General features: G+C 38.1%; 4 protein-coding genes across 4 annotated transcripts in view; 2 read left to right on the top strand and 2 right to left on the bottom strand.

The window, feature by feature from the left end:
* Nucleotides 1–62: 62 nt before the first annotated feature.
* On the top strand, nucleotides 63–6,686 carry LOC139952124 (ciliary microtubule inner protein 2C-like). Its single transcript, XM_071951088.1, has 4 exons — nucleotides 63–275; nucleotides 1,681–1,954; nucleotides 2,619–2,731; nucleotides 5,322–6,686. The coding sequence occupies exons 1-4, from the start codon at nucleotides 205–207 to the stop codon at nucleotides 5,473–5,475; spliced, it is 612 nt and encodes a 203-aa protein (XP_071807189.1). The 5' UTR covers nucleotides 63–204; the 3' UTR covers nucleotides 5,476–6,686.
* A 217-nt stretch (nucleotides 6,687–6,903) lies between these two features.
* On the bottom strand, nucleotides 6,904–12,790 carry LOC139952123 (uncharacterized). Its single transcript, XM_071951087.1, has 6 exons — nucleotides 12,681–12,790; nucleotides 12,127–12,417; nucleotides 10,709–10,930; nucleotides 9,427–9,723; nucleotides 8,555–8,642; nucleotides 6,904–8,338 (listed from the first exon to the last, which is right to left on the bottom strand). The coding sequence occupies exons 1-6, from the start codon at nucleotides 12,760–12,762 to the stop codon at nucleotides 7,891–7,893; spliced, it is 1,428 nt and encodes a 475-aa protein (XP_071807188.1). The 5' UTR covers nucleotides 12,763–12,790; the 3' UTR covers nucleotides 6,904–7,890.
* Nucleotides 12,791–14,263: 1,473 nt separating this feature from the next.
* The window catches only part of LOC139952441 (ornithine decarboxylase-like), a 46,840-nt gene continuing 39,512 nt past the window's right edge, over nucleotides 14,264–21,591 (top strand). The window contains exon 1 of the mRNA XM_071951575.1: nucleotides 14,264–14,621. The gene's annotated coding sequence lies outside the window, so the exon portion shown is untranslated. The remainder of the gene's footprint in view (nucleotides 14,622–21,591) is intronic.
* Nucleotides 14,615–21,502, bottom strand: LOC139952439 (uncharacterized). Its single transcript, XM_071951570.1, has 7 exons — nucleotides 21,329–21,502; nucleotides 20,025–20,126; nucleotides 19,197–19,479; nucleotides 18,372–18,599; nucleotides 17,746–17,976; nucleotides 16,736–16,817; nucleotides 14,615–15,670 (listed from the first exon to the last, which is right to left on the bottom strand). The coding sequence occupies exons 2-7, from the start codon at nucleotides 20,106–20,108 to the stop codon at nucleotides 15,259–15,261; spliced, it is 1,320 nt and encodes a 439-aa protein (XP_071807671.1). The 5' UTR covers nucleotides 20,109–20,126; nucleotides 21,329–21,502; the 3' UTR covers nucleotides 14,615–15,258.

Genomic DNA, 21,591 nt, shown 5'->3' with positions numbered 1-21,591 from the left:
TATTTTGAGCGGAAGAATATTATACATGTTGTTTAGGTGATGAGTTGTAAACAAATCCATGTGTACATTTTGTGTAAAGTGTTTCATTCGCAGACGACAAGTTAGCAACGTCGCGTGTCTTCGGTTGCAGTGTGAAGAAGTGAATTTTTCAGCAAAAGTTAGTCATTTTAAACAGTTTTTAAAGCAAACTATCTGAAAATAAACATGTCGAACAGTGCAGGAACACTCCAGACGACACACCAGGCGACTTATATTCCGCCTAGGATGATGCCAGGGTAAGTTTTATATGGTTTTATTTATTATTTTTTTACCTTTTTAATTTTAAAATTTAACTTTATGTTTTTGTATAAAACTGACAGTTGAGTCGAGTTATTAGAGTCGGTTTATAGTTGTTTTACTTTCGGTGTTTCTTTCTGTAAGCATGGAGGAAGTGCTGCATGCGCTCTAGAAGTAATTCATGTGTAAGTCGGTTACTTTTACCCCTCTATCCCCGCCCCTCCCTAAAAAGATAGCTATTCTTCAATCTTCAATGGTGGAATCCTTATTCAGCTAACTATAGCTATACTAGGATGGTGCAGAAGTGACGTCACAGGCAAAGTGCATAAGAAATAAGGTGAAGTTAAGGTGTCGACAAGACAAAAAGACTGATAACCAAAGACGATAGTTCTTAGGAAAACAGTTCAGTGGTCTTTCATCAAGTAACGAAGTCCTATGGAGTAAGCTAGTAGTGTTATGTCTATATCGTTGGTTCCCAGTGCATGTACCCATAGAAACGTGTACGACCAAGATGGCGGCGACTGCAGTACACCGACAGATGTAGAAAGATCGTGAAGAAATCACGAAAAATCACAGTCCAGACAAGATAGTAAGCGGAAATTTCCAGACCAGTAGGTGGAGCAGCCTTAATGGAACAGGGAACTAACAAAATAAAAGTCGAATGGCAAAAAGAAAGGCTTGATTTACGACGACTTTTAAGCAAATTGCGTACGAGAAAAGAAAACTAGCGACCGATGCCTGTGACGACAGTCATTAAATGTTTTGGTATCTAAATGTTTTGGTATCAAACTGACTACTGAGTCAGGTAGGCAAATCATTTTAGTAAGCCTATCTTCCTCCAAGAGTCCATGTCCATGGTAGATTAATAATAATTAACTGAATAAGTCTTTATTTTTTAAGGCCATACATTGTGCAAATAAACACCATCCTTCACCAGGTTCATTTCTTTGACTGAGGCCAAGGGGAGTGGTCTGGGTCCATTGAGGTTCACCTGACCGGGGGAGGGGAATGGCATGGCAATTTGAGGGATTCATGACTTTTATGTTTATCAGCTTCAGTCATGTCAGTTAAATAATCTGAAGAAAGAAGAGAAGAAAACATCTACTCCTTATTTTTATACAGTAGTGGCAAGTGAGACGACAGCAGAATGAACCTCATTATAGCTGTGGATTTCCCCACCAAACATAGGCCCTGGGATATGAAGTTTACAATTAGTAGTTTTCACATTGACAATTTAACATTAGAACAGTAAATATTACAAGTAAACTTGAAGGTGCAACCATTTTAATAGTGGCAAGTGAAACGAAAGCAAAATAAACCTCATAGTCTATCTAGGTGCATCTCCATTCAGAACCCTTGTTATTTTTCTTTCAAAATATTTTTTTATTTATTTTGTCCGCATAGGTATAAAGGCCATTGCCCGACAGCGAAGTTTGATTACGGAGAAACTTATGGTAATGCTACCGCAAAATACTTCCAGGACTACAGATCAGAAACACTTAATCAGAGCAAGAGTAGCTACGCCAAAGGAGGACAGTTCCCGACAGTCTACACCCACAACCCTGACCTTGTCATTCATGCCAGAGACAGGTCAAGAGAACAGTGGAGAACAGCACCTAAATATGAGCTGACGAATGTTAATCATGACCGTAGAGAAGAAATCAACAAATTTGATACAGTGAGCCTTTTTTTTTGTAATATTGTTATGTAAGAAGCTGTATGCAAACCAATTATTAAATGACATCTTAAAGATGAGTAACCTTTGTTTCATGAAGAAAACCTAAACATGGTATAGTGTGCATGCCAACAAGTGGCTTGTTGTGGCCAAGTGGTGAGAATACCGGAATCAAGCTCTGGTATTTCTCATCAGCAAAGTGCGGGTTTGAGTCCTGGGCGTGACACTTGTCTTAAGCGAGACACTTAACCATTATTGCTGCGTCCTTTGGATGGGATGTAAAGCTGTACATCTTGTCTTGTGTAATGCGTGCTGAAGAAGAACCTAAGTGATCTTAGTAAAGAGAACAGATTCGCCTCGGTATTCGTGCTTGTAAAGCGCCTTATAAACTTTCACATGCTATGAAAAGAAACATGTATCATAATTCAAAAACAAACTCTGTAAAAGATAGTTGATTAAACAATTTATAGCAATGGCGTTCTATGTTGGCTTGAAAGCTGTTTGCTAAATACTTGTGTCATATCTGTAGCAAGTTGTTTTCCTTCTTGCACATGTCCATGTACCAGTAAGTTGAAAAGAGTTTTCTGGTTAAAAGTTGAAAAAAGAATTTTATATTCATTTCACCATTAAAACATATTGAACTTCATTTCAAATTTCTAATCCACAGCTTGCCCAAGGTCACCGCCAATTTTATAAGGATCGGACAGGAACTGTGCCACGTGTGGATGATTTTCTGATCCCAAAGAGTGCCGAGGATATGTACAGACAAGATATCAAATCGTAAGTACACCAAGTGCCTGTTTGAGGTGTGGAACTGATCTGCTTCCTTTCTGTGGTGTGTTGAATTTCTTCACTTGAGCTTGTTGTGTGGATTGAAATATTAATATGCACATTTGATATTGGTGTGGGATAACTCGATCTGGTGCTGGGTGTGGTACTAATACAACAATTCTACTGCCAAATAGTGTCAACTACAGACTTTAAAATCTGTGGATCTGAGGATCTGTACACTTTGATTGGATTTACCATTGAACGAGTACGACGCTGAATTGGACACGTTTTATACAGACATGTTTATCAACATTGAGATGTTACCAGCACCCAAATAGATGAGTACTAATACAACAATGCTACTGCCAAATAGTGTGATCTACGTGTACAGGGGATTAATTTTAACATCTGCGTGAGGATCAGTACACTTTGATCAGATTGACCATTGGACTGGAGTACAAAGCTGAACTGGACTTTTGTTATAAATACAGACATGTTTATGAACATAATATGATACTAGCATCCAACAGACTACATCTGTGCTGCATTCCATATGTAAATGAAAATACAGCATACAGTACTAGACACTGTCACAAATCAAAGCCATCCAAACCCTAACCTAAAAACAATATTGCAGTTGTATTATTCTTTTATTGGGTATGAACACGGCATTCGCCAGCAACAACACTGAACCTGTAATAATATTACTAAAAAAAAATAAAAAAATAATCCTTGTTGGTTTATGAAACATGCACTGTGGAAGTTTAAAGCAGTAATGTGTACATAGTGAACGCTTTTAAATGAGTTAAGTTGTCCTGGGATAGGAAAGACCTGAGATGAGGTTTAGTTTGATTTGATATTGGTAGTGTCACAGAAAGCTACATTTGTCTCAATCAACGCTGAACTCAAAACAATACTCATTTTTAAGGTTTTAAGGGTTATCTGTAGACAGTTAAAGTGGCGTGTACCATATAAATTCTAAATGAGTTAATTGTTGAAGCCTTAAGAGAAATAAAACTAGGATTATGTTTTAAAAACATACGCTGACCATCAGTTGGTTGTAGTACTACCGTTTTATTGTATTCTCCAAAACTTCAAAAACTAACGAAAATTCCAAATGTAAACATTGATTCCATTGTCTGAAATATGCAATCTTACATAGCACTACTATATGAAAAATCAATGAACATTCTGGAGGGAGCAGTACGATTATATCCAAGGAAAAAGAATTTATCTTTTGTACAACTGGGGAATATGTAAACATAAAGAGTCTGAAAATGGCTTCCTGGAAATCTATTAAGTTGTAAAATAAATGCACCAAATCACTGTAAACTAACAAAACCTGTGTATTTTATCACACTCCTTACATGAAAAAGAAACTTAAGAACTTTGTATACTGTAAACAAGATGGTTGGTTATGTCAACAAGTTATGTCTTAGAACATTGTATGTATTTAATCAGGGCCCATTTTCATGGCTCTGCTTACCGTATGCACGGCTCTGCCTACCGTGAGCAAAAAGTTTGGTGCTTGCGGAAGCATGGAAATCTGCGCATACATCAAGCGTATATCCCCCTGAATAGTTACACAATAGTTTGCAAATAATATAAAAAATATCTGTAACGGTAATGGTGAGTAATATAAATGTCATTCACTATCTAATGAACAGTTCCAAATGCATGCAGTTATTGCTACTTGCACTTGAAATGGTTATTTCATAATAAATGTTTCATGTATAATAATGTCATTACAGTATATAAAGAAATATTTTTGCCTTTTTTTATGAAGACTTTTACAAAGTTTGCAGTGCGTGCACAGACTACGGTCTAAATTAACACTTCTATGCTAACTCTTCTCCCAAAAAAGTAAGTATTGTTAACCATAAGTTTATTTATCTCACTTTCATTTTTGTGTGGTTTGGGTAAAGGGTTGTGAGCAAATACAATTAATCAGATATTAACACAATCTAATTCACACAATACTTTATATCCTGTCTTCACGAATATTTAGCTTTTACTTGAATGTTCCACAGGGCTAGGTTTTATATTGCAGGGTCATGGGAGGGCTGGGACTTCAACCTAACTGTTTTGTTGGTTTATTTATTTGATTGTCATTTTTCCTAGATCAGGCCTACATATTTCTTTTAGCAAGGGGGAAGTTCTTATCCATTCCAGCCAGTCCTTGGGGGCTTTTAACTCTTAACCAGTTTTCTTTATGTTTTATGCACAAACCCAATTGCAAGAACACATTAATTTGGAATGAATGAAATCACAGATGCTACTTCTTTTTATTAACTATTAAAACCTTTTTTCTTTACACCTTTTCTATATTACCACTGTATTGTATTTGTGAGTTTATCTTCTCAATTTTGAAGCATTATTTGAACTTCTTATGTTCTGAAAGTAGTGGGAGAAAAAACAAATTTAATTACATCACACCAAGTAAATGTAGGATGTTTTTTTAAAATGCACCTTTAATTGCGAGATAGGCGGTACTCTTAGATTCTTGAGCAGATAGATATTAAAAGTTAGTCATGCTAGGTATCGCTTTGTTTAATGCAAAGATGTTATAACTGTGTGTGTGTGTAATTACTCTTTACAGAGGTGAGGAGCAAGTCAGCATAGCATCTCAAGCTAAGATGACCAAGATGCTCAACAAGCCGGTAATGAGAACCCCAAAGACAGCATCTTCAACAAGCCGTAGTTCCACTGTGAGAGACCGTGCAATGAGGGATGTCGTCTTCGAATCAAGATAACAACTGAATTTAAATAAAACCGTTCCAGCAAGTATAAAGCAGTGAATACTTTCTGTGGAACTGAAAATCCAGGCATTTGATGAGCTTGCATTAAACAACTTTTTACTTTCACTCAACTTGAAAACAATCAGGAGAAACACACATCACAAAATTCCAAACCAAAACTTTGAAATACAATTGTTAACACGGTTTTATTTTTAATCATGTTTTTTACCAGAATTGTATTCGTAAGAAAAAGGTTTAATTTTTTATTAACTTGAATAAGAGTTATTATAACATCAACTACAAGTATTCACTGTTTTATTATTGCTGAAAAGTACTTTTTATCTTCATCACAAGTATATTAAAGAAACATTACAGAATTGGTTTTTGCTAACATCAGTTGCAGGCAGTGTAAGCACTTCATGTAATCCACCATATACATAAACTGACAAACTTGTAGAAGTTTGAGATCGATCGACCATCTGGGTCACGAGAGAAGAGTGAAAAACTGATTACAAATTTTGCATTGCAAAATAAAAATGAATAAAACGCCCACTGAGCGATAAACTCCCAACGCAAAGTTAAATTATTTATTTCTCATCAAATATGACATATTAGACAGAAATATTTCAAGGGATGCGTTCAACTGTCATCATAATTAGACCATGTAAGTTTAATGTAAATCTGTGATCTTCACGATTTTTGTTTCTTACCAATTTTGTAACGTTCCTTTTATGTACAAATTATGCACTTTTTGTAAATATTTTGCAATTCTAAGTTTAATATTTTTAGCATTTGGAGAAAGTATTTTGGTTAAACAAAAGAATATTTTGGTCTTTAGGGAAAATACAACAAGAGGCTTATTTTTCAAATTTTCACAATAAATTACTGCTGTATCTATTTCAAAAAAGGCCATGTTTCTTTGTTACATCAATCAGAAATGTTCTACAGAGGGTGCTCCATTAAAAACAACTTCTCGTACATAGCATTCAGTGTAAAAAGATAGAAACTTGAAAACACGAAAAAAATATTTATAAGTAACAACTTCTCAGTGCAAAAAGATAAAAACTTTTTGAAACTTGATACTTGATTTTTTATCCTCTGCTCAGTGTAGAATATTTGGAGGACCTACAAAACAATCTTCACTTTGAGTCGCATGTTTTTGCATAAAGTCATCGGGATTACTGTCAAATTTTCTGTAAAAATAGTCAACCATCGATGAAATATAACAAATTATTTTGAATGTCATTCATTGTAACTACTTTGGCATTAAACAAGCAGTTTACAAAATTCATCTTACAAAATATTGTGTCTGTATTTATTTGTATTATTATTTTATTCTGTAATTTCATAAAGTGTTGATCACCATCAACTTATTGAAATTTTACACCGGTATATGTATGATTCTTGTGAAATCTGACTAACAATTGTGCACTCAATTAATGATGAAAACTAATGGAATTGTACATAATGCGCCTATCGTATAGAGAACTTATTCTTTCCTCTTTTGGAAGAAGTTGATATCACATGAGCGATTGACCTTTCCCCCCTACTTGGTTTTTATTTGTGAAAATATTTTGTACATGTATATATAATTACTGGCTGACTTAATAAACGCATTGAGGTGTCCTATCGAAACAAAGTGTTAATCCATAATTGATAACCCATCCCCTGGCGGGCGGTCAACACCCATATCCAGAGAAAAAAAAGTGTTAACTTGACAAACCAATCCATAGTCAGTCATCACTCGGTGTCGAATGCAATTATGTCCTCTGTGCAATACTATCCGGAGGACATTATTGCATATGCAATAATGTCTGCCGGATTGTTTTGCATATATGCAATCGTGTCCGCCCGGACGCTGCTGCATAATGCAATTGTGTCCGCCTGGACACATTTGCATATGCAGTTGTGTCCACCCCCGTGCAAAACCGTCCTTGCAGTAAGTTAACGCCCTTGGTGGACGGAACACGTTCGCCATTTTTGTTTTACAAGCTAAGTGCATGTCATGAATGACATGGGAAATGTTCGGCTGTTGGGTATATAGACGATGTGACCTATGTTTACATTCAAACCGCCCTCTGTTGACAAAACACTATATACGTCATGTTTCGCCGGGCACTGAGTTGCGTAGTCATAGTAAGATTGCGTACACTTTCTAGCTGGCTGCCAAAACACAAAGGTTTTGCCCGGCGGTATGCGCGCGAACCATGTTATGGTTTTCGTGTGACGTCAGAGGTCACATCGTCTATAGTATTAGCTGCAATCATAAAATACGTGGATATCCATGCTGCATATATTTGGGTTCAGTGCATGCACGCATGTACATGTCCGCCGGACGGTTTTTGCATAGCCCCGGACACGATTGCATATGCAAAAGTGTACGGAGCGGACAGTATTGCATGGCGGACACAATTGGATCTGACACCGGCCCTATTCGTAAATCGTGTTATCCACCCATCCGTCTTCCCCGTTTTTGTCAATTTCTAATGAGAGTGGAAGCTCATCAGTGCTCGTACTCCCATACAAACTATTGTCAACCCATTCAGTATCTGATTGCCCGTTTGGTTCTTCATACTGTTTACCATCATAAGCTGATGACACAGACACGTAATCGGGTATCGATTTCACGTCATCAGGGATCGTGTTAACGTCATCAGGTGTCGTGTACACGTCATCTGGTGTCGTGTTTACGTCATCGTACACGTCATCGTATACGTCATCTATACTTGGCTTTTGAAGAACGACTTCGGAGTATGTTTGAATATCCGGCGAGTCTTTTGCATTTTCGTCATCTGGGTAACCATATATATTGTTTGTGAAAGTTGACCCCGTCTTGTCATTGGCAACTGCTGTAGATTTCTTGTCCATGGTGTTTCCTCTGCATATAAAAATTGAAGACCAGAAATGTTGCGTTAGTCATTGATATGGAGATAATTTTTGTAAAGCATGTAAAGCTGATTTGGTTGACTTCGATATAGAAAAGTCATCCTTAATCAAGCAGAATACTTGTCTAGTGGCTTTATTACCCTAAATATACAGGTACATGTGCTTCTTAAAGTGGTTTCAAGGTTGAATTACTTGATGGAAATATTACCTTTTCCTCTTCCAGAAAAAGATGAGCATTAGGAGCAAGGCTATAGTGACGCTGAGCACAACAGCAACTGTTATTCCCGCGATCTGCCCTGGAAGACATATACAAAAAGGACAGATATATTAAAAGTCTCGTTTTTTTTTTTTTTTTTTTTTTTTTTGGGGGGGGGGGGGGTAGGGGGACACAATATTTTACATTTACTTAACAAATTCAGATGTCCAACACCCGTCTATGACGTGCAGCGCATTAGGATGAACCAATGAGTGACCTTCTTTTGTCCTCCAGATGAGGGCGCCAAGTCTTTAGACATCACGGTGTGGCCTACTTGATTTTGCTCAGTTCCAACTCATTGTAAACAAACTGGATGAGGTTGGACGAAATAATAATCTGGTGCCATGTTTGCGCATGCACAAGATGGTGACAGCGTAAAAAAGGTATATTGACAGCAAAACTCTATGGGTGCATTCGATTAGCTTCCCTGGGTCGACCCCGATGTGGCGTATTTTATTTTTATCCAGGACGAACGGCGGCACACAATTACCCCACGTTCGTCCCGGAAAAGTCGCCTACTTTGTTTTCTATTACGAACGTGTGCAGATGTACCCACGCTCCACCTGGAAAAAACCCAGACGCATCATCACGTGAGCCCTCTCGTCGTGACGTCAGTGCACCTCGAGTCAGCCCCAAGTGGCCCGAGGTGCACTGACGTCACCACGGGAAGGCTCACGTGATGATGTGTCTGTTTTTTTTTGTAGGTTCCAGGACGAACAGGGGGTAATTGTGTGCCCACGTGCGTCCTAGAAAAAAAAAACGCAACATCGGGGTAGACCCAGGGAAGCTAATCGAATGCACCCTATGATTGGCAGTTGTTTTACCTAAATTTCCAGTTGATGGGAGTTGTAATGCAGTTGTTGCTTTGACTGTAGTGACCTCCCTTGTCGGTGAAGTTTCACCACGTGTTATACCATCAGTGTCGTGGCTGTTTGTAGCCTCTTCCGTGATCTCGGGAATACTTGTTGATGTCACTACAGTTGTCATTGTCGTTGTCATTGTCGTTGTCATTGTCGTTGTCATTGTCGTTGTCATTGTCGTGGTAGGTGCACTTGTCTTTGTCGTCATTTCCATTGTAGTGACGGGCAGAGGCGTTGTCGTACCAGAAGTGGTTGTTTGAACTGAACAAGACAAAATAGAAAGTGAAACCGATAGTGGGATTTTCCCAACACCGCTTTAAGAATTCCATAATGGATTTTGCTTTGTATAATGACTAACTGAAAGTGGCAAATTTGACCGTTGGCGTTGCCAATTTAATCATTGCATTATTTTATAGCAATGAAAATTGATCACCACATCGTTTTAAATCGTGGAGGTTTATGCCATCATGTATAGACGATGACCTATGTTTACATTCAAACCGCCTCTGTTAACAAAACACTGTATACGTCATGTTTCGCCGGGCAAAAAGACGCGTAGTCATGGTAAGATTGCATACACTTTCTAGCTGGTTGCCTAAACACAAAGGTTTTGCCCGGAGGTATGCGCGCGAATCATGTTATGGTTTTCAAGTGACGTCAGAGGTCACATCGTCTATAGCAATGGAGGATGTAAGTTCATTGCTAACAAGGTTTCGATACTGATTACAAAGTTGACAAGTGTCCAGTGCCGATACATATTTCCGTCTGAACTGATATATAATCCATGTAAAGGAACTGGACACGTTCTGGTTATTGTCAAAGACCAGTATTCTCACTTGTTGTACCCCAACAACTGTAAACATTTTGCCTCAATTCGAATTTTCAACAAAACAATGAAAGAAAACAAAAAACACTTGTTGCATTACTTTGTGTGCTTTAATTCATAAGCCTAAAAGGGCTTCAGGCCTATAATTTGAATGAGAACCTACCTCTTTCTCAAAAACTACATTTAATTTACTTTAGAGGGAACCGTTTCTCACAATGTGTTGTACTATCAACAGCTCTCCATTACTCATTGCCAAGTAAGTTTTTTAATGCTTACAAGTATTTTAAGTAATTACCAACAGTGTTCAGTGCCTTTAAAACCAGAAAGCGAAACTGGATAGATGTTTCCGTTTTTAAGAGCTAAAATATTGACAATGTTGATATAGAAATAATGTATAACTCATTGTTCAATAAATCTTACCTTCACATGTTGGTACATCGTCACTCCACGTGGCAATATTGTCTACATTCCCACATGTGATATTTGCTGCACCTTGTAGAAGAAACCCGGTGTCACAGTAGAAGTGGACAGTTGTCCCGAAGAACTTGTAGTTATTCAAGTTAAAAGGCAATTCCCATGGATTTGTGATTGACTGGTTTCCGTTTGCAGGGTCAACTGTATTAGTGCAGACTCCTTTGGTAACTATTTGAAAGATTTGATAGGTGGAAATTTGCATCGGTGATAAAGAGTTTTAATTTTTGTTTTACCCATATATATAGGCCTACACACCGATGTGTGTTTTATAGCACTGTATACCCAGTACTTTCCCGAGCTCTGTGGAAAAAAAAATCACAGGCATATACTCAGTTTGGATTCGAACCCACAAACCATTTGCAATTCTAGAGCAGTGTCAAACCAACTAGACCACTGAGAGTGCCCAGTATTTGACAGATGAAAAAAATTACATGACATTTCGACCCTACAGCAGAGTCTTTCTCGTTAGAATAATGGTTTTTCTTTAGCGCCATCATATACAAATAATCATTAGTAAGTTTTTCAATATTTTCAAGTACAGATGATAGGCCTAAAGGGTGTTTTGTCGGGAATTGTTTTGATTGTGGAATGTCGTTATCCACGGGAGAAGGGTTCAACAAGAGGAGTCTTGTCCGATCAGCTGTTACTACCGAGAGCTGAACAGGGAGTTAATTTAATTTACTAATATAATTTATTGGAAACCAAATAACATGATTAAGTACACAGGGTTCTGCTTTTGGCGTTGAAAATACACATTTAAATCGCAAGATTTATGGCATTTTTCATGGAAACATGAAAACTTAATTGTAAATTAAAAGAGATAAAGCAATGATGATTTGTCATTCAGCGAAATGATCACCGTCACCAATCTCCAGTGAAACGCTCCAAAAACGTCTGCTGGCCCTAATCCATGGTCCCGTTGTGCTGGCCTATTATGTATGGGTCAAGTTTGACCCCACAAAAGGGGTCAACGTGACGCAGAATACAAATGCTTATTTTGTTTATAAACTATTTTAGTGTCATTCTAATTTGAACTTGGTCAGGCCCACTTAGAACTGGTATCCGGGTCAACAGAGTCTGTCAAAAATCACACCCAAAGGGCCAACGTGACGCAGAATTCAGTGCATATTTCTTTTCTAAGTGCATATTATCTCATTCTACACCGAACTGGGTCAGGCTAACTTAAACCAAAACAAATTACACAAAAGGGGTTAATGTGACGCATAATACGAGTGCATATTTTTTTGTAAACACTTTCAGTGTAATTTTAACCCAAACTGGGTCAGGCCCTATTAGACCTGTAATCCAGGTCAATTCTGACCGGCTTGGGTTTCCAAAAAAATCCTCAAAACCAGCCATCTTACTTTCATAGATTGATATCCGAAAGGAGTCTCCGCACAATTGGTCTGCGTTTCCCGTGCAAGGATCTTCACATTCTCCAGGAGTTTCACCATATCTGCCATAATCCTCATTACTCCCACAAAAACATTCATATGCAAATTCCAGACCGGCGTATTTGTCTTTATTACCGATACCTTGCCAATCCAGACATTGTTTGAAGCATCTTTCCACAGACTGCTCATTTGAATCGAAAGAGTTGGATTTAAGCGCACGGTTCCATACTTGGTCTTCAAAACAACCCACAAAGCCAGGGCCTATATATACAAGAGAAAACAAATAAACAAAATTAATGAAAACAATATTTTGAAGGGAGATTTTGAAAGCGCTAACTTTGTCACGTTCATTGAAAATGAGTTATTATGCACATTGTGAAAAGGGCCTACTTTATTAAAGTTGGAAGGTGCTCCTCCTCCCATCCTATATCCTTCATTTTTAGTGGACACTCCCAGACACAATTCATTAAAACTAAGATTGGGTGTAGAGGATGACCGAACGGTTGAACCTATAATAAACTCACCGTTTTGGGCCATCGGTAACACAAGTTGGAAAGATAGCACCAACACCAACACCTTTCCATTCAGAGAAACAAAAGATCCCATCGTCCTTTTTTTTTTAAAGATGAGCCGATTGTTTATGAGAAGAAAATGAGAACAAACGACGCAGTAAGAGGATGGGATCAAACGTGTACGCGTCTATTTGATGTGCTGTCACAATATACAAAAACATACATCTGTTCAATCACTGCATGCATCGAAAGGGCTTTCTTGTGCACTATCATGTTATTGTATTTTTATTTCGCTGCTAACGCAGTACACTTCTAGAGCAATAATGGCCCGATGTGGTATACTTTTTAGGCTACAATTCATTTCCGGGTTCAACAGTTGTTTACATAAAATATTGCTTTGTGAATCTTATCTTGCCTTACATAACATATTCCAAGATATGCTTTGTGAAGCTATCTGGGCGTTTCTAGTGTTTTCAAACGAGAAACGTCATTTAAATATGCTTCACAATTACCGGCAGCATCGTCATCGTATAGTTGAAAGTCCAAGGGTAATACAAACCAACAGTCCCATGATTCCTTATGAAACAAATAAATGCATGTGATGGATGAAAACTGTGGTATAGCTAAAGCCCTCGGTTTTGTAGCAATACTTTGGCTAACAAGTTAGTGTGTGACACTTGCACACTAACCTGAGCCCAATTTCAAAGAGCTGCGAAAAGTAACCTTAGCAAAAACAAAACTGCTTACCAGAATAAGGCTACCAGCCAACCTACCATGTTACATGTAAAATTTTGTGACTGGTATCATGCTAAATTCTGCTAAGCAGAATTGATTCAAGCAATTATTTAAGCAGCTCTATGAAATTTGGCCCGGGTATTGACCCAATTTTGTAGACTTGTTCAGTCCCTCTCAGATAATCATTGTTGTGCCCTCTATAGGTTACATTAGTTGCCCCCCCCCCCCTCTCTCGGCAGTTACAGACAAGAATCAGTTTAAACACATTTTCATTTGAAAGTGGCTTAATTATTCCCTAATAATAATACAAACTTTGTTGTCCATTAAGTTAATTATGTTAGTAAAAGCATGAGCTTTATTTTCGTATGAAGCGTTTCCTTTGCACAATTGCGTTGACACAAAGTGCAGAGTACATACAAATAATAACAACGTGTTACGTGTATAAAATAACCAACTTGTTCTTTACAATAAAACTCAAAGAAAAAAAACCCAGATCAAATTCACTGTTGTCGTAGTGGCTTATGCAATTTGTTTAAAGCAATATTATGCAAACAAAAATCAAGTCATATTAACATGTTGTGATTATACAATGGGCTTTTTATATAGCGCCATTCCATTATAGGCCTCATTATAATTTGATAATGAAGCAGAAATTAAACAGTAATACCAATTCAAAACAACAAGCATTTTCCTGAAGACATAGTTTGAAATTCAGATAAAATTTGGCAGGCGTACTTTCAATTTCAATAACTTTAATATTGAAATGCAGTTGTACAATGTATACACGACGACGGGTAAAATAATTTATCAGTTCAACTCTTTGTTAAATCCCCCCCCCCCCCCCACCCCCAATCCCGTATAATGTACACTTTTTTATTTTAAGTACAACTGCATTGTTGTTTAATGTACCCTTTTTTAAGAAGGTGACTGACAATTAAATGTACCCCAATCCTAATTCTGTATTTCCAAATCGAAGTTTGTCAAATTGAAGTACAAACGCATGAAGTGTTATAATCTATTTCAACCTTTACACCGACTAAGCACTGTTCACTCAGTGCTTGAAAAGTGTGTGTGTGATGTCAAACCTTTCAGTAATTTAATACAGTATTTTATGGTTACATGTTTCACTCTCGGTTTCACTCTCTTTGACTTTATTTACAAAGGATATGATGATTACAGATGTTAAACTCTCTGAACGCATCCGACAGAAGAATTGAGGTAAGCTTGCAGATACAATAGTTACAACAAAAATATTGATTAAAACTGAAGCCCGCATAGACTCAAGGGTAAACAAATATGATTTTGTTCAAACATAATTATTTCTCTTACTTTGTTAGGTCGAACGAACAAAACCTAATTTCACAGACCCGCACTAGTGTAGTAACAGGCACGCCATTGCCTTGTACTCTAAAGCATTCACTGTCCTTATTGTTCATTGTTGATGTCGTTGTCGATGTCGTCGTTGTCAATGTCGTTGTCGGTGTCTCTGTCGCTGTTGTTGTCGCTGTTGATGTTGTCGCTGTTGATGTTGTCACTGTTGATGTTGTCGCTGTCGATGTTGTTGCTGTCGATGTTGTTGCTGTCTTTGTCGCTGTCGATGTTGTCGCTGTCGATGTTGTTATTGTCGATGTTGTTGCTGTCGATGTTGTGGTTGCTGTCGTTTTCGATTGCATTGTCGCTGTTGTTGTCGTTGTCGATGTAAGTGTCAATGTTTTTGTTGTTCTTGTTTTGGAATTATGGTAAACTCATTTGCCGACTCGTCTATAGATCAATCCCAGCTTTTAGTGAAATTTACCGCAGGATTTAAATCCAATGCCCATAATATTTTGATATATAGCTATATTAGTATTGCATATTATTCGTAAATAATATTTTCAACCCATCCTGGCTGTTCTTCCATGGTTGTTAAGGCCCCAACATGCTCTTCGTTTAGACCATTGTTCCTCATCTCTGACTCGTCTTTCAATGCTGAACTATCATACAGGATATTGTCAACCATTCCGGTTTCATTTTCGTCTTCATTTGAAGAAGGCTGGATATCTAAGTTAACTTCATACGCCGACTCCGCTGCTAAATTAGTGACGTCATCGGGATTCGCGTACACGTTTTCTTTTTTAGTCCGGTTCTTGATAACTTGACTGTATACTGGTATAGTTGAGGCTTGGTTTGGTTCTGTGCTGACGACGTCAGAGTCTCTTTGGGTCTGGTTGATGGTGGATGTAACTTCAGCCATTGCCACGTCAGAGCTTGCGTTTCTCTTGTTGTCTCTGACAGATAAACACAAATGCACACAGTTATAAGTGCGTTTTACAGGTTCATGTTGGATCACTTCTAGCCCCGTATATACGTGGCAGGTGGCATAATAGGGAGGTTTCGCACGCGAACGGATAGTACGCATACGCATACGTTTACTCCGTAACCTACTTACGTGTAGCAAGCAGGATATCAGTGTCGTCTACACGTATAGCAGATAGCGAGTAGCCTATGACGTCATAATGATAACGTATCTGACGCACTAACCGTATCCGTTTGCATGCGAAACCTCCCTAATTCGAAGCTCAACACCATTAGTAGAAAGTAAATTAGAATCGCCTATACTTGACATCTCTTTCACCAATACAGTTGAGCCATAGTTGAAACTCCCAAATTACCCATACTAAAGCTTTCGAAGGTTACGGGTTGAGATAATGGAAGGTTTCGATTTAAAAACGAAACAAAGTGTTTTACCTGGCGTCCCTGTTAATATTTAGGAGCATTGGTTGATATGTCATGACATTTAACTATCATTATGACAATGTCAAACACACACGGAAATAACCACTCATATAGGAAGTTATTCGCGTCCTTTAACCCTTTCAAAGAAGTGTACCAATCACCCTTTATGTTAACTCTTCTGCAGTTTTTATTAATTGTGTTAATAAATTGATTTATTGATGTAGGCCTACATTGTTTAAATACATGAACGTATTCATTTATGTATAATTGAAGTTTCTCTAACAATACAAGTAAAACAAACTTGAAACTAGAATTAGTTGTTGTAAACTGCTAACAAGTTAAAAGGATGGTATAAATACAAAACTAGTTTAATACTGGTGAGACGTTTCGAACTTGGCAGAATCATGCCCTTTTCGAAAAGACGGCTTCGTCTTTGGATTCGGCTCAGGCTTGCTTGGCCCGCAGGTTGTTCTGAAGTGCGTACGCGCCCAGGGCTTCAGACGAGAGAACGGAGCCTCAAGCCGAAGCCGTAGTTTCGAAAAGGGCCTATCTTGAAGGCCCTAAACCAAGATGTGGTTACATGTTACGTTTCCTCAGACATTGAGTGTTCTATTTACCTCCTTCGTAAAAGAATTATGACAACTACCAGAAGAATAACCAAAGCTGAGATCACTCCAACACTTGTTCCTATAATAGTCCCTGTGGGATAGTATAGAAGAAGAAAACATTCAAACGTACAGATGCAACTGTTTGGAATCCCAAATCAACACTTTCCTAAACTCATCAATTCTTTCTTTTGAAATTGTTTATTTTATTTTATTTTTAAAGATATAGACATCGTTGTTATTTTGTTTTGCTTCTCCTTAAACTTGCCATTGATTAAATTCATTCCCATCCTCAGGATTTTATTGAAAATAATCGGTAATCTTGTTCTATTAGATGTTTAATTTGCATCGGGGATAAAGAATATTCATTTTGGTTTTATCCAAGAAACTATAAATAAATAGGTAACTTGTGGGTACAACATATGAAATCCTTTTCAGAAAAAGTGTTGACTTTGAAAAGAACATGTGGTCTCGACGTTTCGAACAGTATCTCTGCTCGTCTTCAGGAGAAAGCAGGACTACTGGGCCCAAGTTCATAGAGCTGCGTAAGCAAAAACTATTGCTTAACCATTTTCTGCTAAGCAGGAATGAGCCGGATACCAGTCGTAAATTGTACATGTGATATACATGTATAAGATTGGCCAGAAACCATATTCTGGTTAGCAATATTTTATTGTGCTTAGCTACTTGTGATTGGGCCATGGTGGTCATGGAACATGGATATGATGATTTACATGTACATCGATTGCTAGAGGGTATATATTTTCTTAGTCTTGGTGCAAGACGTTTCTCGTGTCCCTTTCACGCACACCGCGGCCAATTCACCGACAGCGCCCGCACCGACTCACCTGACTTAGTCCACTGGGCGGTGAGTGGACTAAGTCAGGTGAGTCGTTGCGGGCGCTGTTGGTGATTTGGCCGCGGTGTGCGTGAAAGGGAAAAGAGAAACGTCTTGGCCAAGACTAATATTTTCTCTGCGATATTGGACCAGCTGCGGTGTGTGGAATTTAGTAAACGTATACCTGTCTGAGATGTTTGTGGGTTCGGCATCTCTCGCCCATCAGTGGTGTCACCAGGGTTACTCGATGGCCCTCCCGACGAGGCGGTCACTATCATGTTGTTAGTCTGGTTCGTAGTCGGGGGCACTACACTTGTAACTGTGTGTGAAACAGTTGTCATTGCCATGGGTGTGTTATTAGTCTGGGTCGTTGTCGGGGGCGATTCTGTGTATACAAAAAATGTCGGCGGTACAACTATATGAAAAAGGACGGACACATAATGTCACACATTTATATTAATAGGATTTGATTGTTTTTGTTTTCAAGCCCTATACTTCACGGAGCCAACGAAGGCGATTGCCTCATGCCCCCTGGTCATTGCCTTGGTGCCCTTTAAATGCTCCAGTGGAAAATTACAATTTCCTTATCATAAGGATGCCCTTTACCAAGGAAAAAATGCCTTGGTGCCCTTGCTCTTTCAAAAATAAAGCATACAGGCCCGTGTTTTACTATTAGCGATTAAGTATATACCCCCATTGAATTTACTAACATCCATATTGTAAGTCTTTGGTTTTGTAAACCACATGAAAGTAGTCGCAGTGAAGTTAAGAGTAATGTCAGTGACAGTTTCATGCTATTTTGAACTTTACCTGCTGTACATGTTGGTACAGAGTTGCTCCATTCTGCAGTGTTACCACTCCGTGTGCATTCGATAGAATCTTCACCTTGAATAACGTATCCAGTGTCACACTTGAAGCTTACTCGGGTACCGAAGTACTTGGAGTTTGATAAACTATAAGAGACGTGGGTTGGATTTGTGACCTTGCGCATCCCGTTGGCTGGTGGGCCAATTTCATTATTGCAAACTCCTTCGGAAACTGAAAGTCAAACACAAAATATTCTTTGATTGGGAGTCATATGTGGTTTAGTACGACATCCTAAAACGTATACTTAAAGGCAGTGGACACTATTGGTAATTACTCAAAATAATTATTAGCATAAAACCTTTCTTGGTGACGAGTAATGGGGAGATGGGGAGAGGTTGATGGTATTAAACATTGTGAGAAACGGCTCCCTCTGAAGTGCCTTAGTTTTTGAGAAAGAAGTAATTTTCCACAGGTTTGTTATTTTATGCATATGTTGAGATACACCAACTGTGAAGGCTAGTCTTTGACAATTACCAATAGTGTCCACTGCCTTTAATATAATGTTATATTGAAAATTACTTCAAAGTGTTGTGTGATATACTTGCATTGACTTTAGGAATATGTCCCATTTCCCTGTACCTTTCGCTCAATCGGGCGGAATTACCCAAAAAACAGCTGCTGGTTGAGTTTTTAAGCCAAGAACTATCACATTTATTTTTTTTACAAATTGGGGGGGGGGGGGGGCAAATAATTGTTTTTTTTTTTTTTTTTTTTTTTTTTGGGGGGGGGGGTGGGGGGGGGGGGGGGCAAGTAAGTTTCTTAGCTTACTTTTGTAGATTGATATTCGCCAATGACCACCACAGTATTGGTTGGAGTTGCCTGGACAAATATTACGGCACTCTGAGTCTGCTGCTATCCCACGTCTGTCATAATCCTTCTTGTTTCCGCAGTAACACTCCGTCTCAGATTCCACACCAGCATATTTATAAGATCTACTGCCACAGTAATTGAAACACCACTCCACGGACAAGCTGTTGGAGGTTGTTGAATCCCCTCTCAAATCCCGACCTCCCCATGTCCCATCTTCAAAGCATCCCAAATATCCAGGTCCTATATAAAACGATACAAACGTAGGTTATATCAACTCTAATAATGGTCACCAAAAGAGATTTTTCCAAAGGGAGATTAGCCGAGAGTGATGGGGGATGTTTTTTTTTTTTTTTTTTAAACGACATTGTCCCCCGGTGCTCTCTCTGTTTTAAACTTACATAGCACAAGACCGAGAGACGTTTTATTTTTGTTAACAAAATAATACGGATATTATACTGAAAAGCAGTTTAATTTAAACATATTTAAACATACTGTGCATTTGAGAGTGATGGGGTTGGGGGGGGGGGCTTTATTTTTGGAAAACAACGTTATTTCACGTGCACTGTTTATTAGGGCGCATGAATTAGTCTTATATATTTTTTTTACAAGAATAATGTCCTTTATACATTAATTTCATATAAAAGCAATACAAAAACAGTTAATTTTAACATACTTTAAACCACACACAAGTATTATGTTTTGTTTTTGGTGTGTTTATAAACGGCGGGTTGTCTATATTTAAGCACTGATCTTGAAACTGTGTAATAAAGAGAGATTTTCTTACCCGGTAGTCTGCGCATTTGATGACGTCATTAGTTGATAAACCAACGCCGTCCAAATTAGTGCAGCTCCGTACGATGTATGAAGCATTGTTTTGGTTCCAAATGCCTGAAATCAAATTGTACAAGTAACTGAATATTTGTAGAAGAATATGAGTTTGTGTTGTACTAACTGGTGTGATTGACTTCCTTGTGTCGGACTACACTTTCAAGTTTCCATTGTATTATTATAAGTGTTGCCATTAAGGACTCTGGACACTATTGGTAATTGTGAAAGACCAGTCTTCTCACTTGCTGTATCTTAACATAATTAGTAACAAACCTGTGAAAATTTGAGCTCAATTGGTCGTCGAAGTTGCGAGATAATATTGAAAGAAAAAAGACACTTGTCACACGAAGCTGTGTGCTTCCAGATGTTTGATTTATTGACCTCAAAATCTAATTCTGAGGTCTCGAAATCAAATTCTGTGGACAATTACTTCTTTCTCGAAACTACGTTACTTCAGAGGGGAGCCGTTTCTCACAATGCTTTATTACTATCAGCATTTCCCCATTACTCGTTACCAAGTTCAACAAAATCTGTCCCTATTCAACACTCAACTCAAAATCATATCCTATTTATAGCGAGGCATTATTTTTCCAGGGGTCGATTTCACAAAGAGTAGGACTAGTCCTAACTTAGGGCTAGTCCCAAGAGATATCAAAAACGTACAGCTAGTCCTAAGTTAGGACTAAACTCGTCCTAACTCGAGATAAGACTAGTCCTAACTCTTTGTGAAATCCACCCTGGAATCATTGCATCTCCCATGATGACACTGTATAAACATTTATACTTAAATGCATTTTTATTCAGGCAGTATTTTTCAGGAAGGCATTATGTTTATTTGTATGAATTTTAAGCATTGTTTGGGTTCCAAATGCCTGAAATCAAATACTGTTCAATTTTAAAACTTTTTTGAATATTTGTATTACGAATAGAGAGTTTTGTATTTCTGCTGGGTTACATTTACTTCCTTGTGTCGGACCACTATTTCCAATTGTGACTGGCTATAGTCTGGACTGGCTATAGTGCCTCCATCGCCAGATTATGTCCCTATTCGACACTATACTCAAACCCATGATTCTGTTTCGATCAATATCCACGTCTGGGTTGTGTATAAAACCTTTTTAGTATAGACACTTATCAATGTAACAATTCCTCAAGCATTCACCCGTTATTTTCAAATCTGTTTCACTTTTAGTTTTCCTTTTATAGTCTTTTGATGTTATTGTCATAAATAGGCTATTATAATTTGTACAAGAAATGCTTACCTTTATAAAGAGTAGCTCTATATGCACGGGATTCAAGTACAGGCCACAACCGCTACCAATCAGTAAGAGTTAGAAAAGAAGAACATGGTTCACTTCATACGGTAGGCCTACACCACTTCGTTTTAGTGAAAATCATCCAATGCAGTCTGTGTACTTTGCAAAACCAGCTTTTTGCATTCGTTTCAGTCAGTGATCAGGAGTACAGTGCATGTATAGTTTACTTGTTGCAAAACGTACAGGATGTAGGCCTACTCTCTTTAGTT

This window comes from Asterias amurensis, chromosome 20, assembly GCF_032118995.1.
Source record: "Asterias amurensis chromosome 20, ASM3211899v1".
Classification (NCBI taxonomy): domain Eukaryota; kingdom Metazoa; phylum Echinodermata; class Asteroidea; order Forcipulatida; family Asteriidae; genus Asterias; species Asterias amurensis.
This window is presented reverse-complemented; position numbering and strand designations above follow the sequence as displayed.

Bases quoted from the DNA above. Each gene is read 5' to 3' on its own strand.
- LOC139952124 (XM_071951088.1), top strand. From the start codon at position 205: ATGTCGAACAGTGCAGGAACACTCCAGACGACACACCAGGCGACTTAT. The intron at 276-1,680 runs GTAAGTTTTATA...TTGTCCGCATAG, and splicing joins CCGCCTAGGATGATGCCAGG to GTATAAAGGCCATTGCCCGA. The intron at 1,955-2,618 runs GTGAGCCTTTTT...TCTAATCCACAG, and splicing joins AAATCAACAAATTTGATACA to CTTGCCCAAGGTCACCGCCA.
- LOC139952123 (XM_071951087.1), bottom strand. From the start codon at position 12,762: ATGGGATCTTTTGTTTCTCTGAATGGAAAGGTGTTGGTGTTGGTGCTA. The intron at 12,418-12,680 runs GTGAGTTTATTA...TTGTATATATAG, and splicing joins GTTACCGATGGCCCAAAACG to GCCCTGGCTTTGTGGGTTGT. The intron at 8,643-9,426 runs GTAAAACAACTG...TATGTCTTCCAG, and splicing joins CCCATCAACTGGAAATTTAG to GGCAGATCGCGGGAATAACA.
- LOC139952439 (XM_071951570.1), bottom strand. From the start codon at position 20,108: ATGCTTCATACATCGTACGGAGCTGCACTAATTTGGACGGCGTTGGTT. The intron at 16,818-17,745 runs GTATACGTTTAC...ACTATCCCACAG, and splicing joins CCCACAAACATCTCAGACAG to GGACTATTATAGGAACAAGT. The intron at 15,671-16,735 runs GTAAATAGAACA...TTTATCTGTCAG, and splicing joins ATAATTCTTTTACGAAGGAG to AGACAACAAGAGAAACGCAA.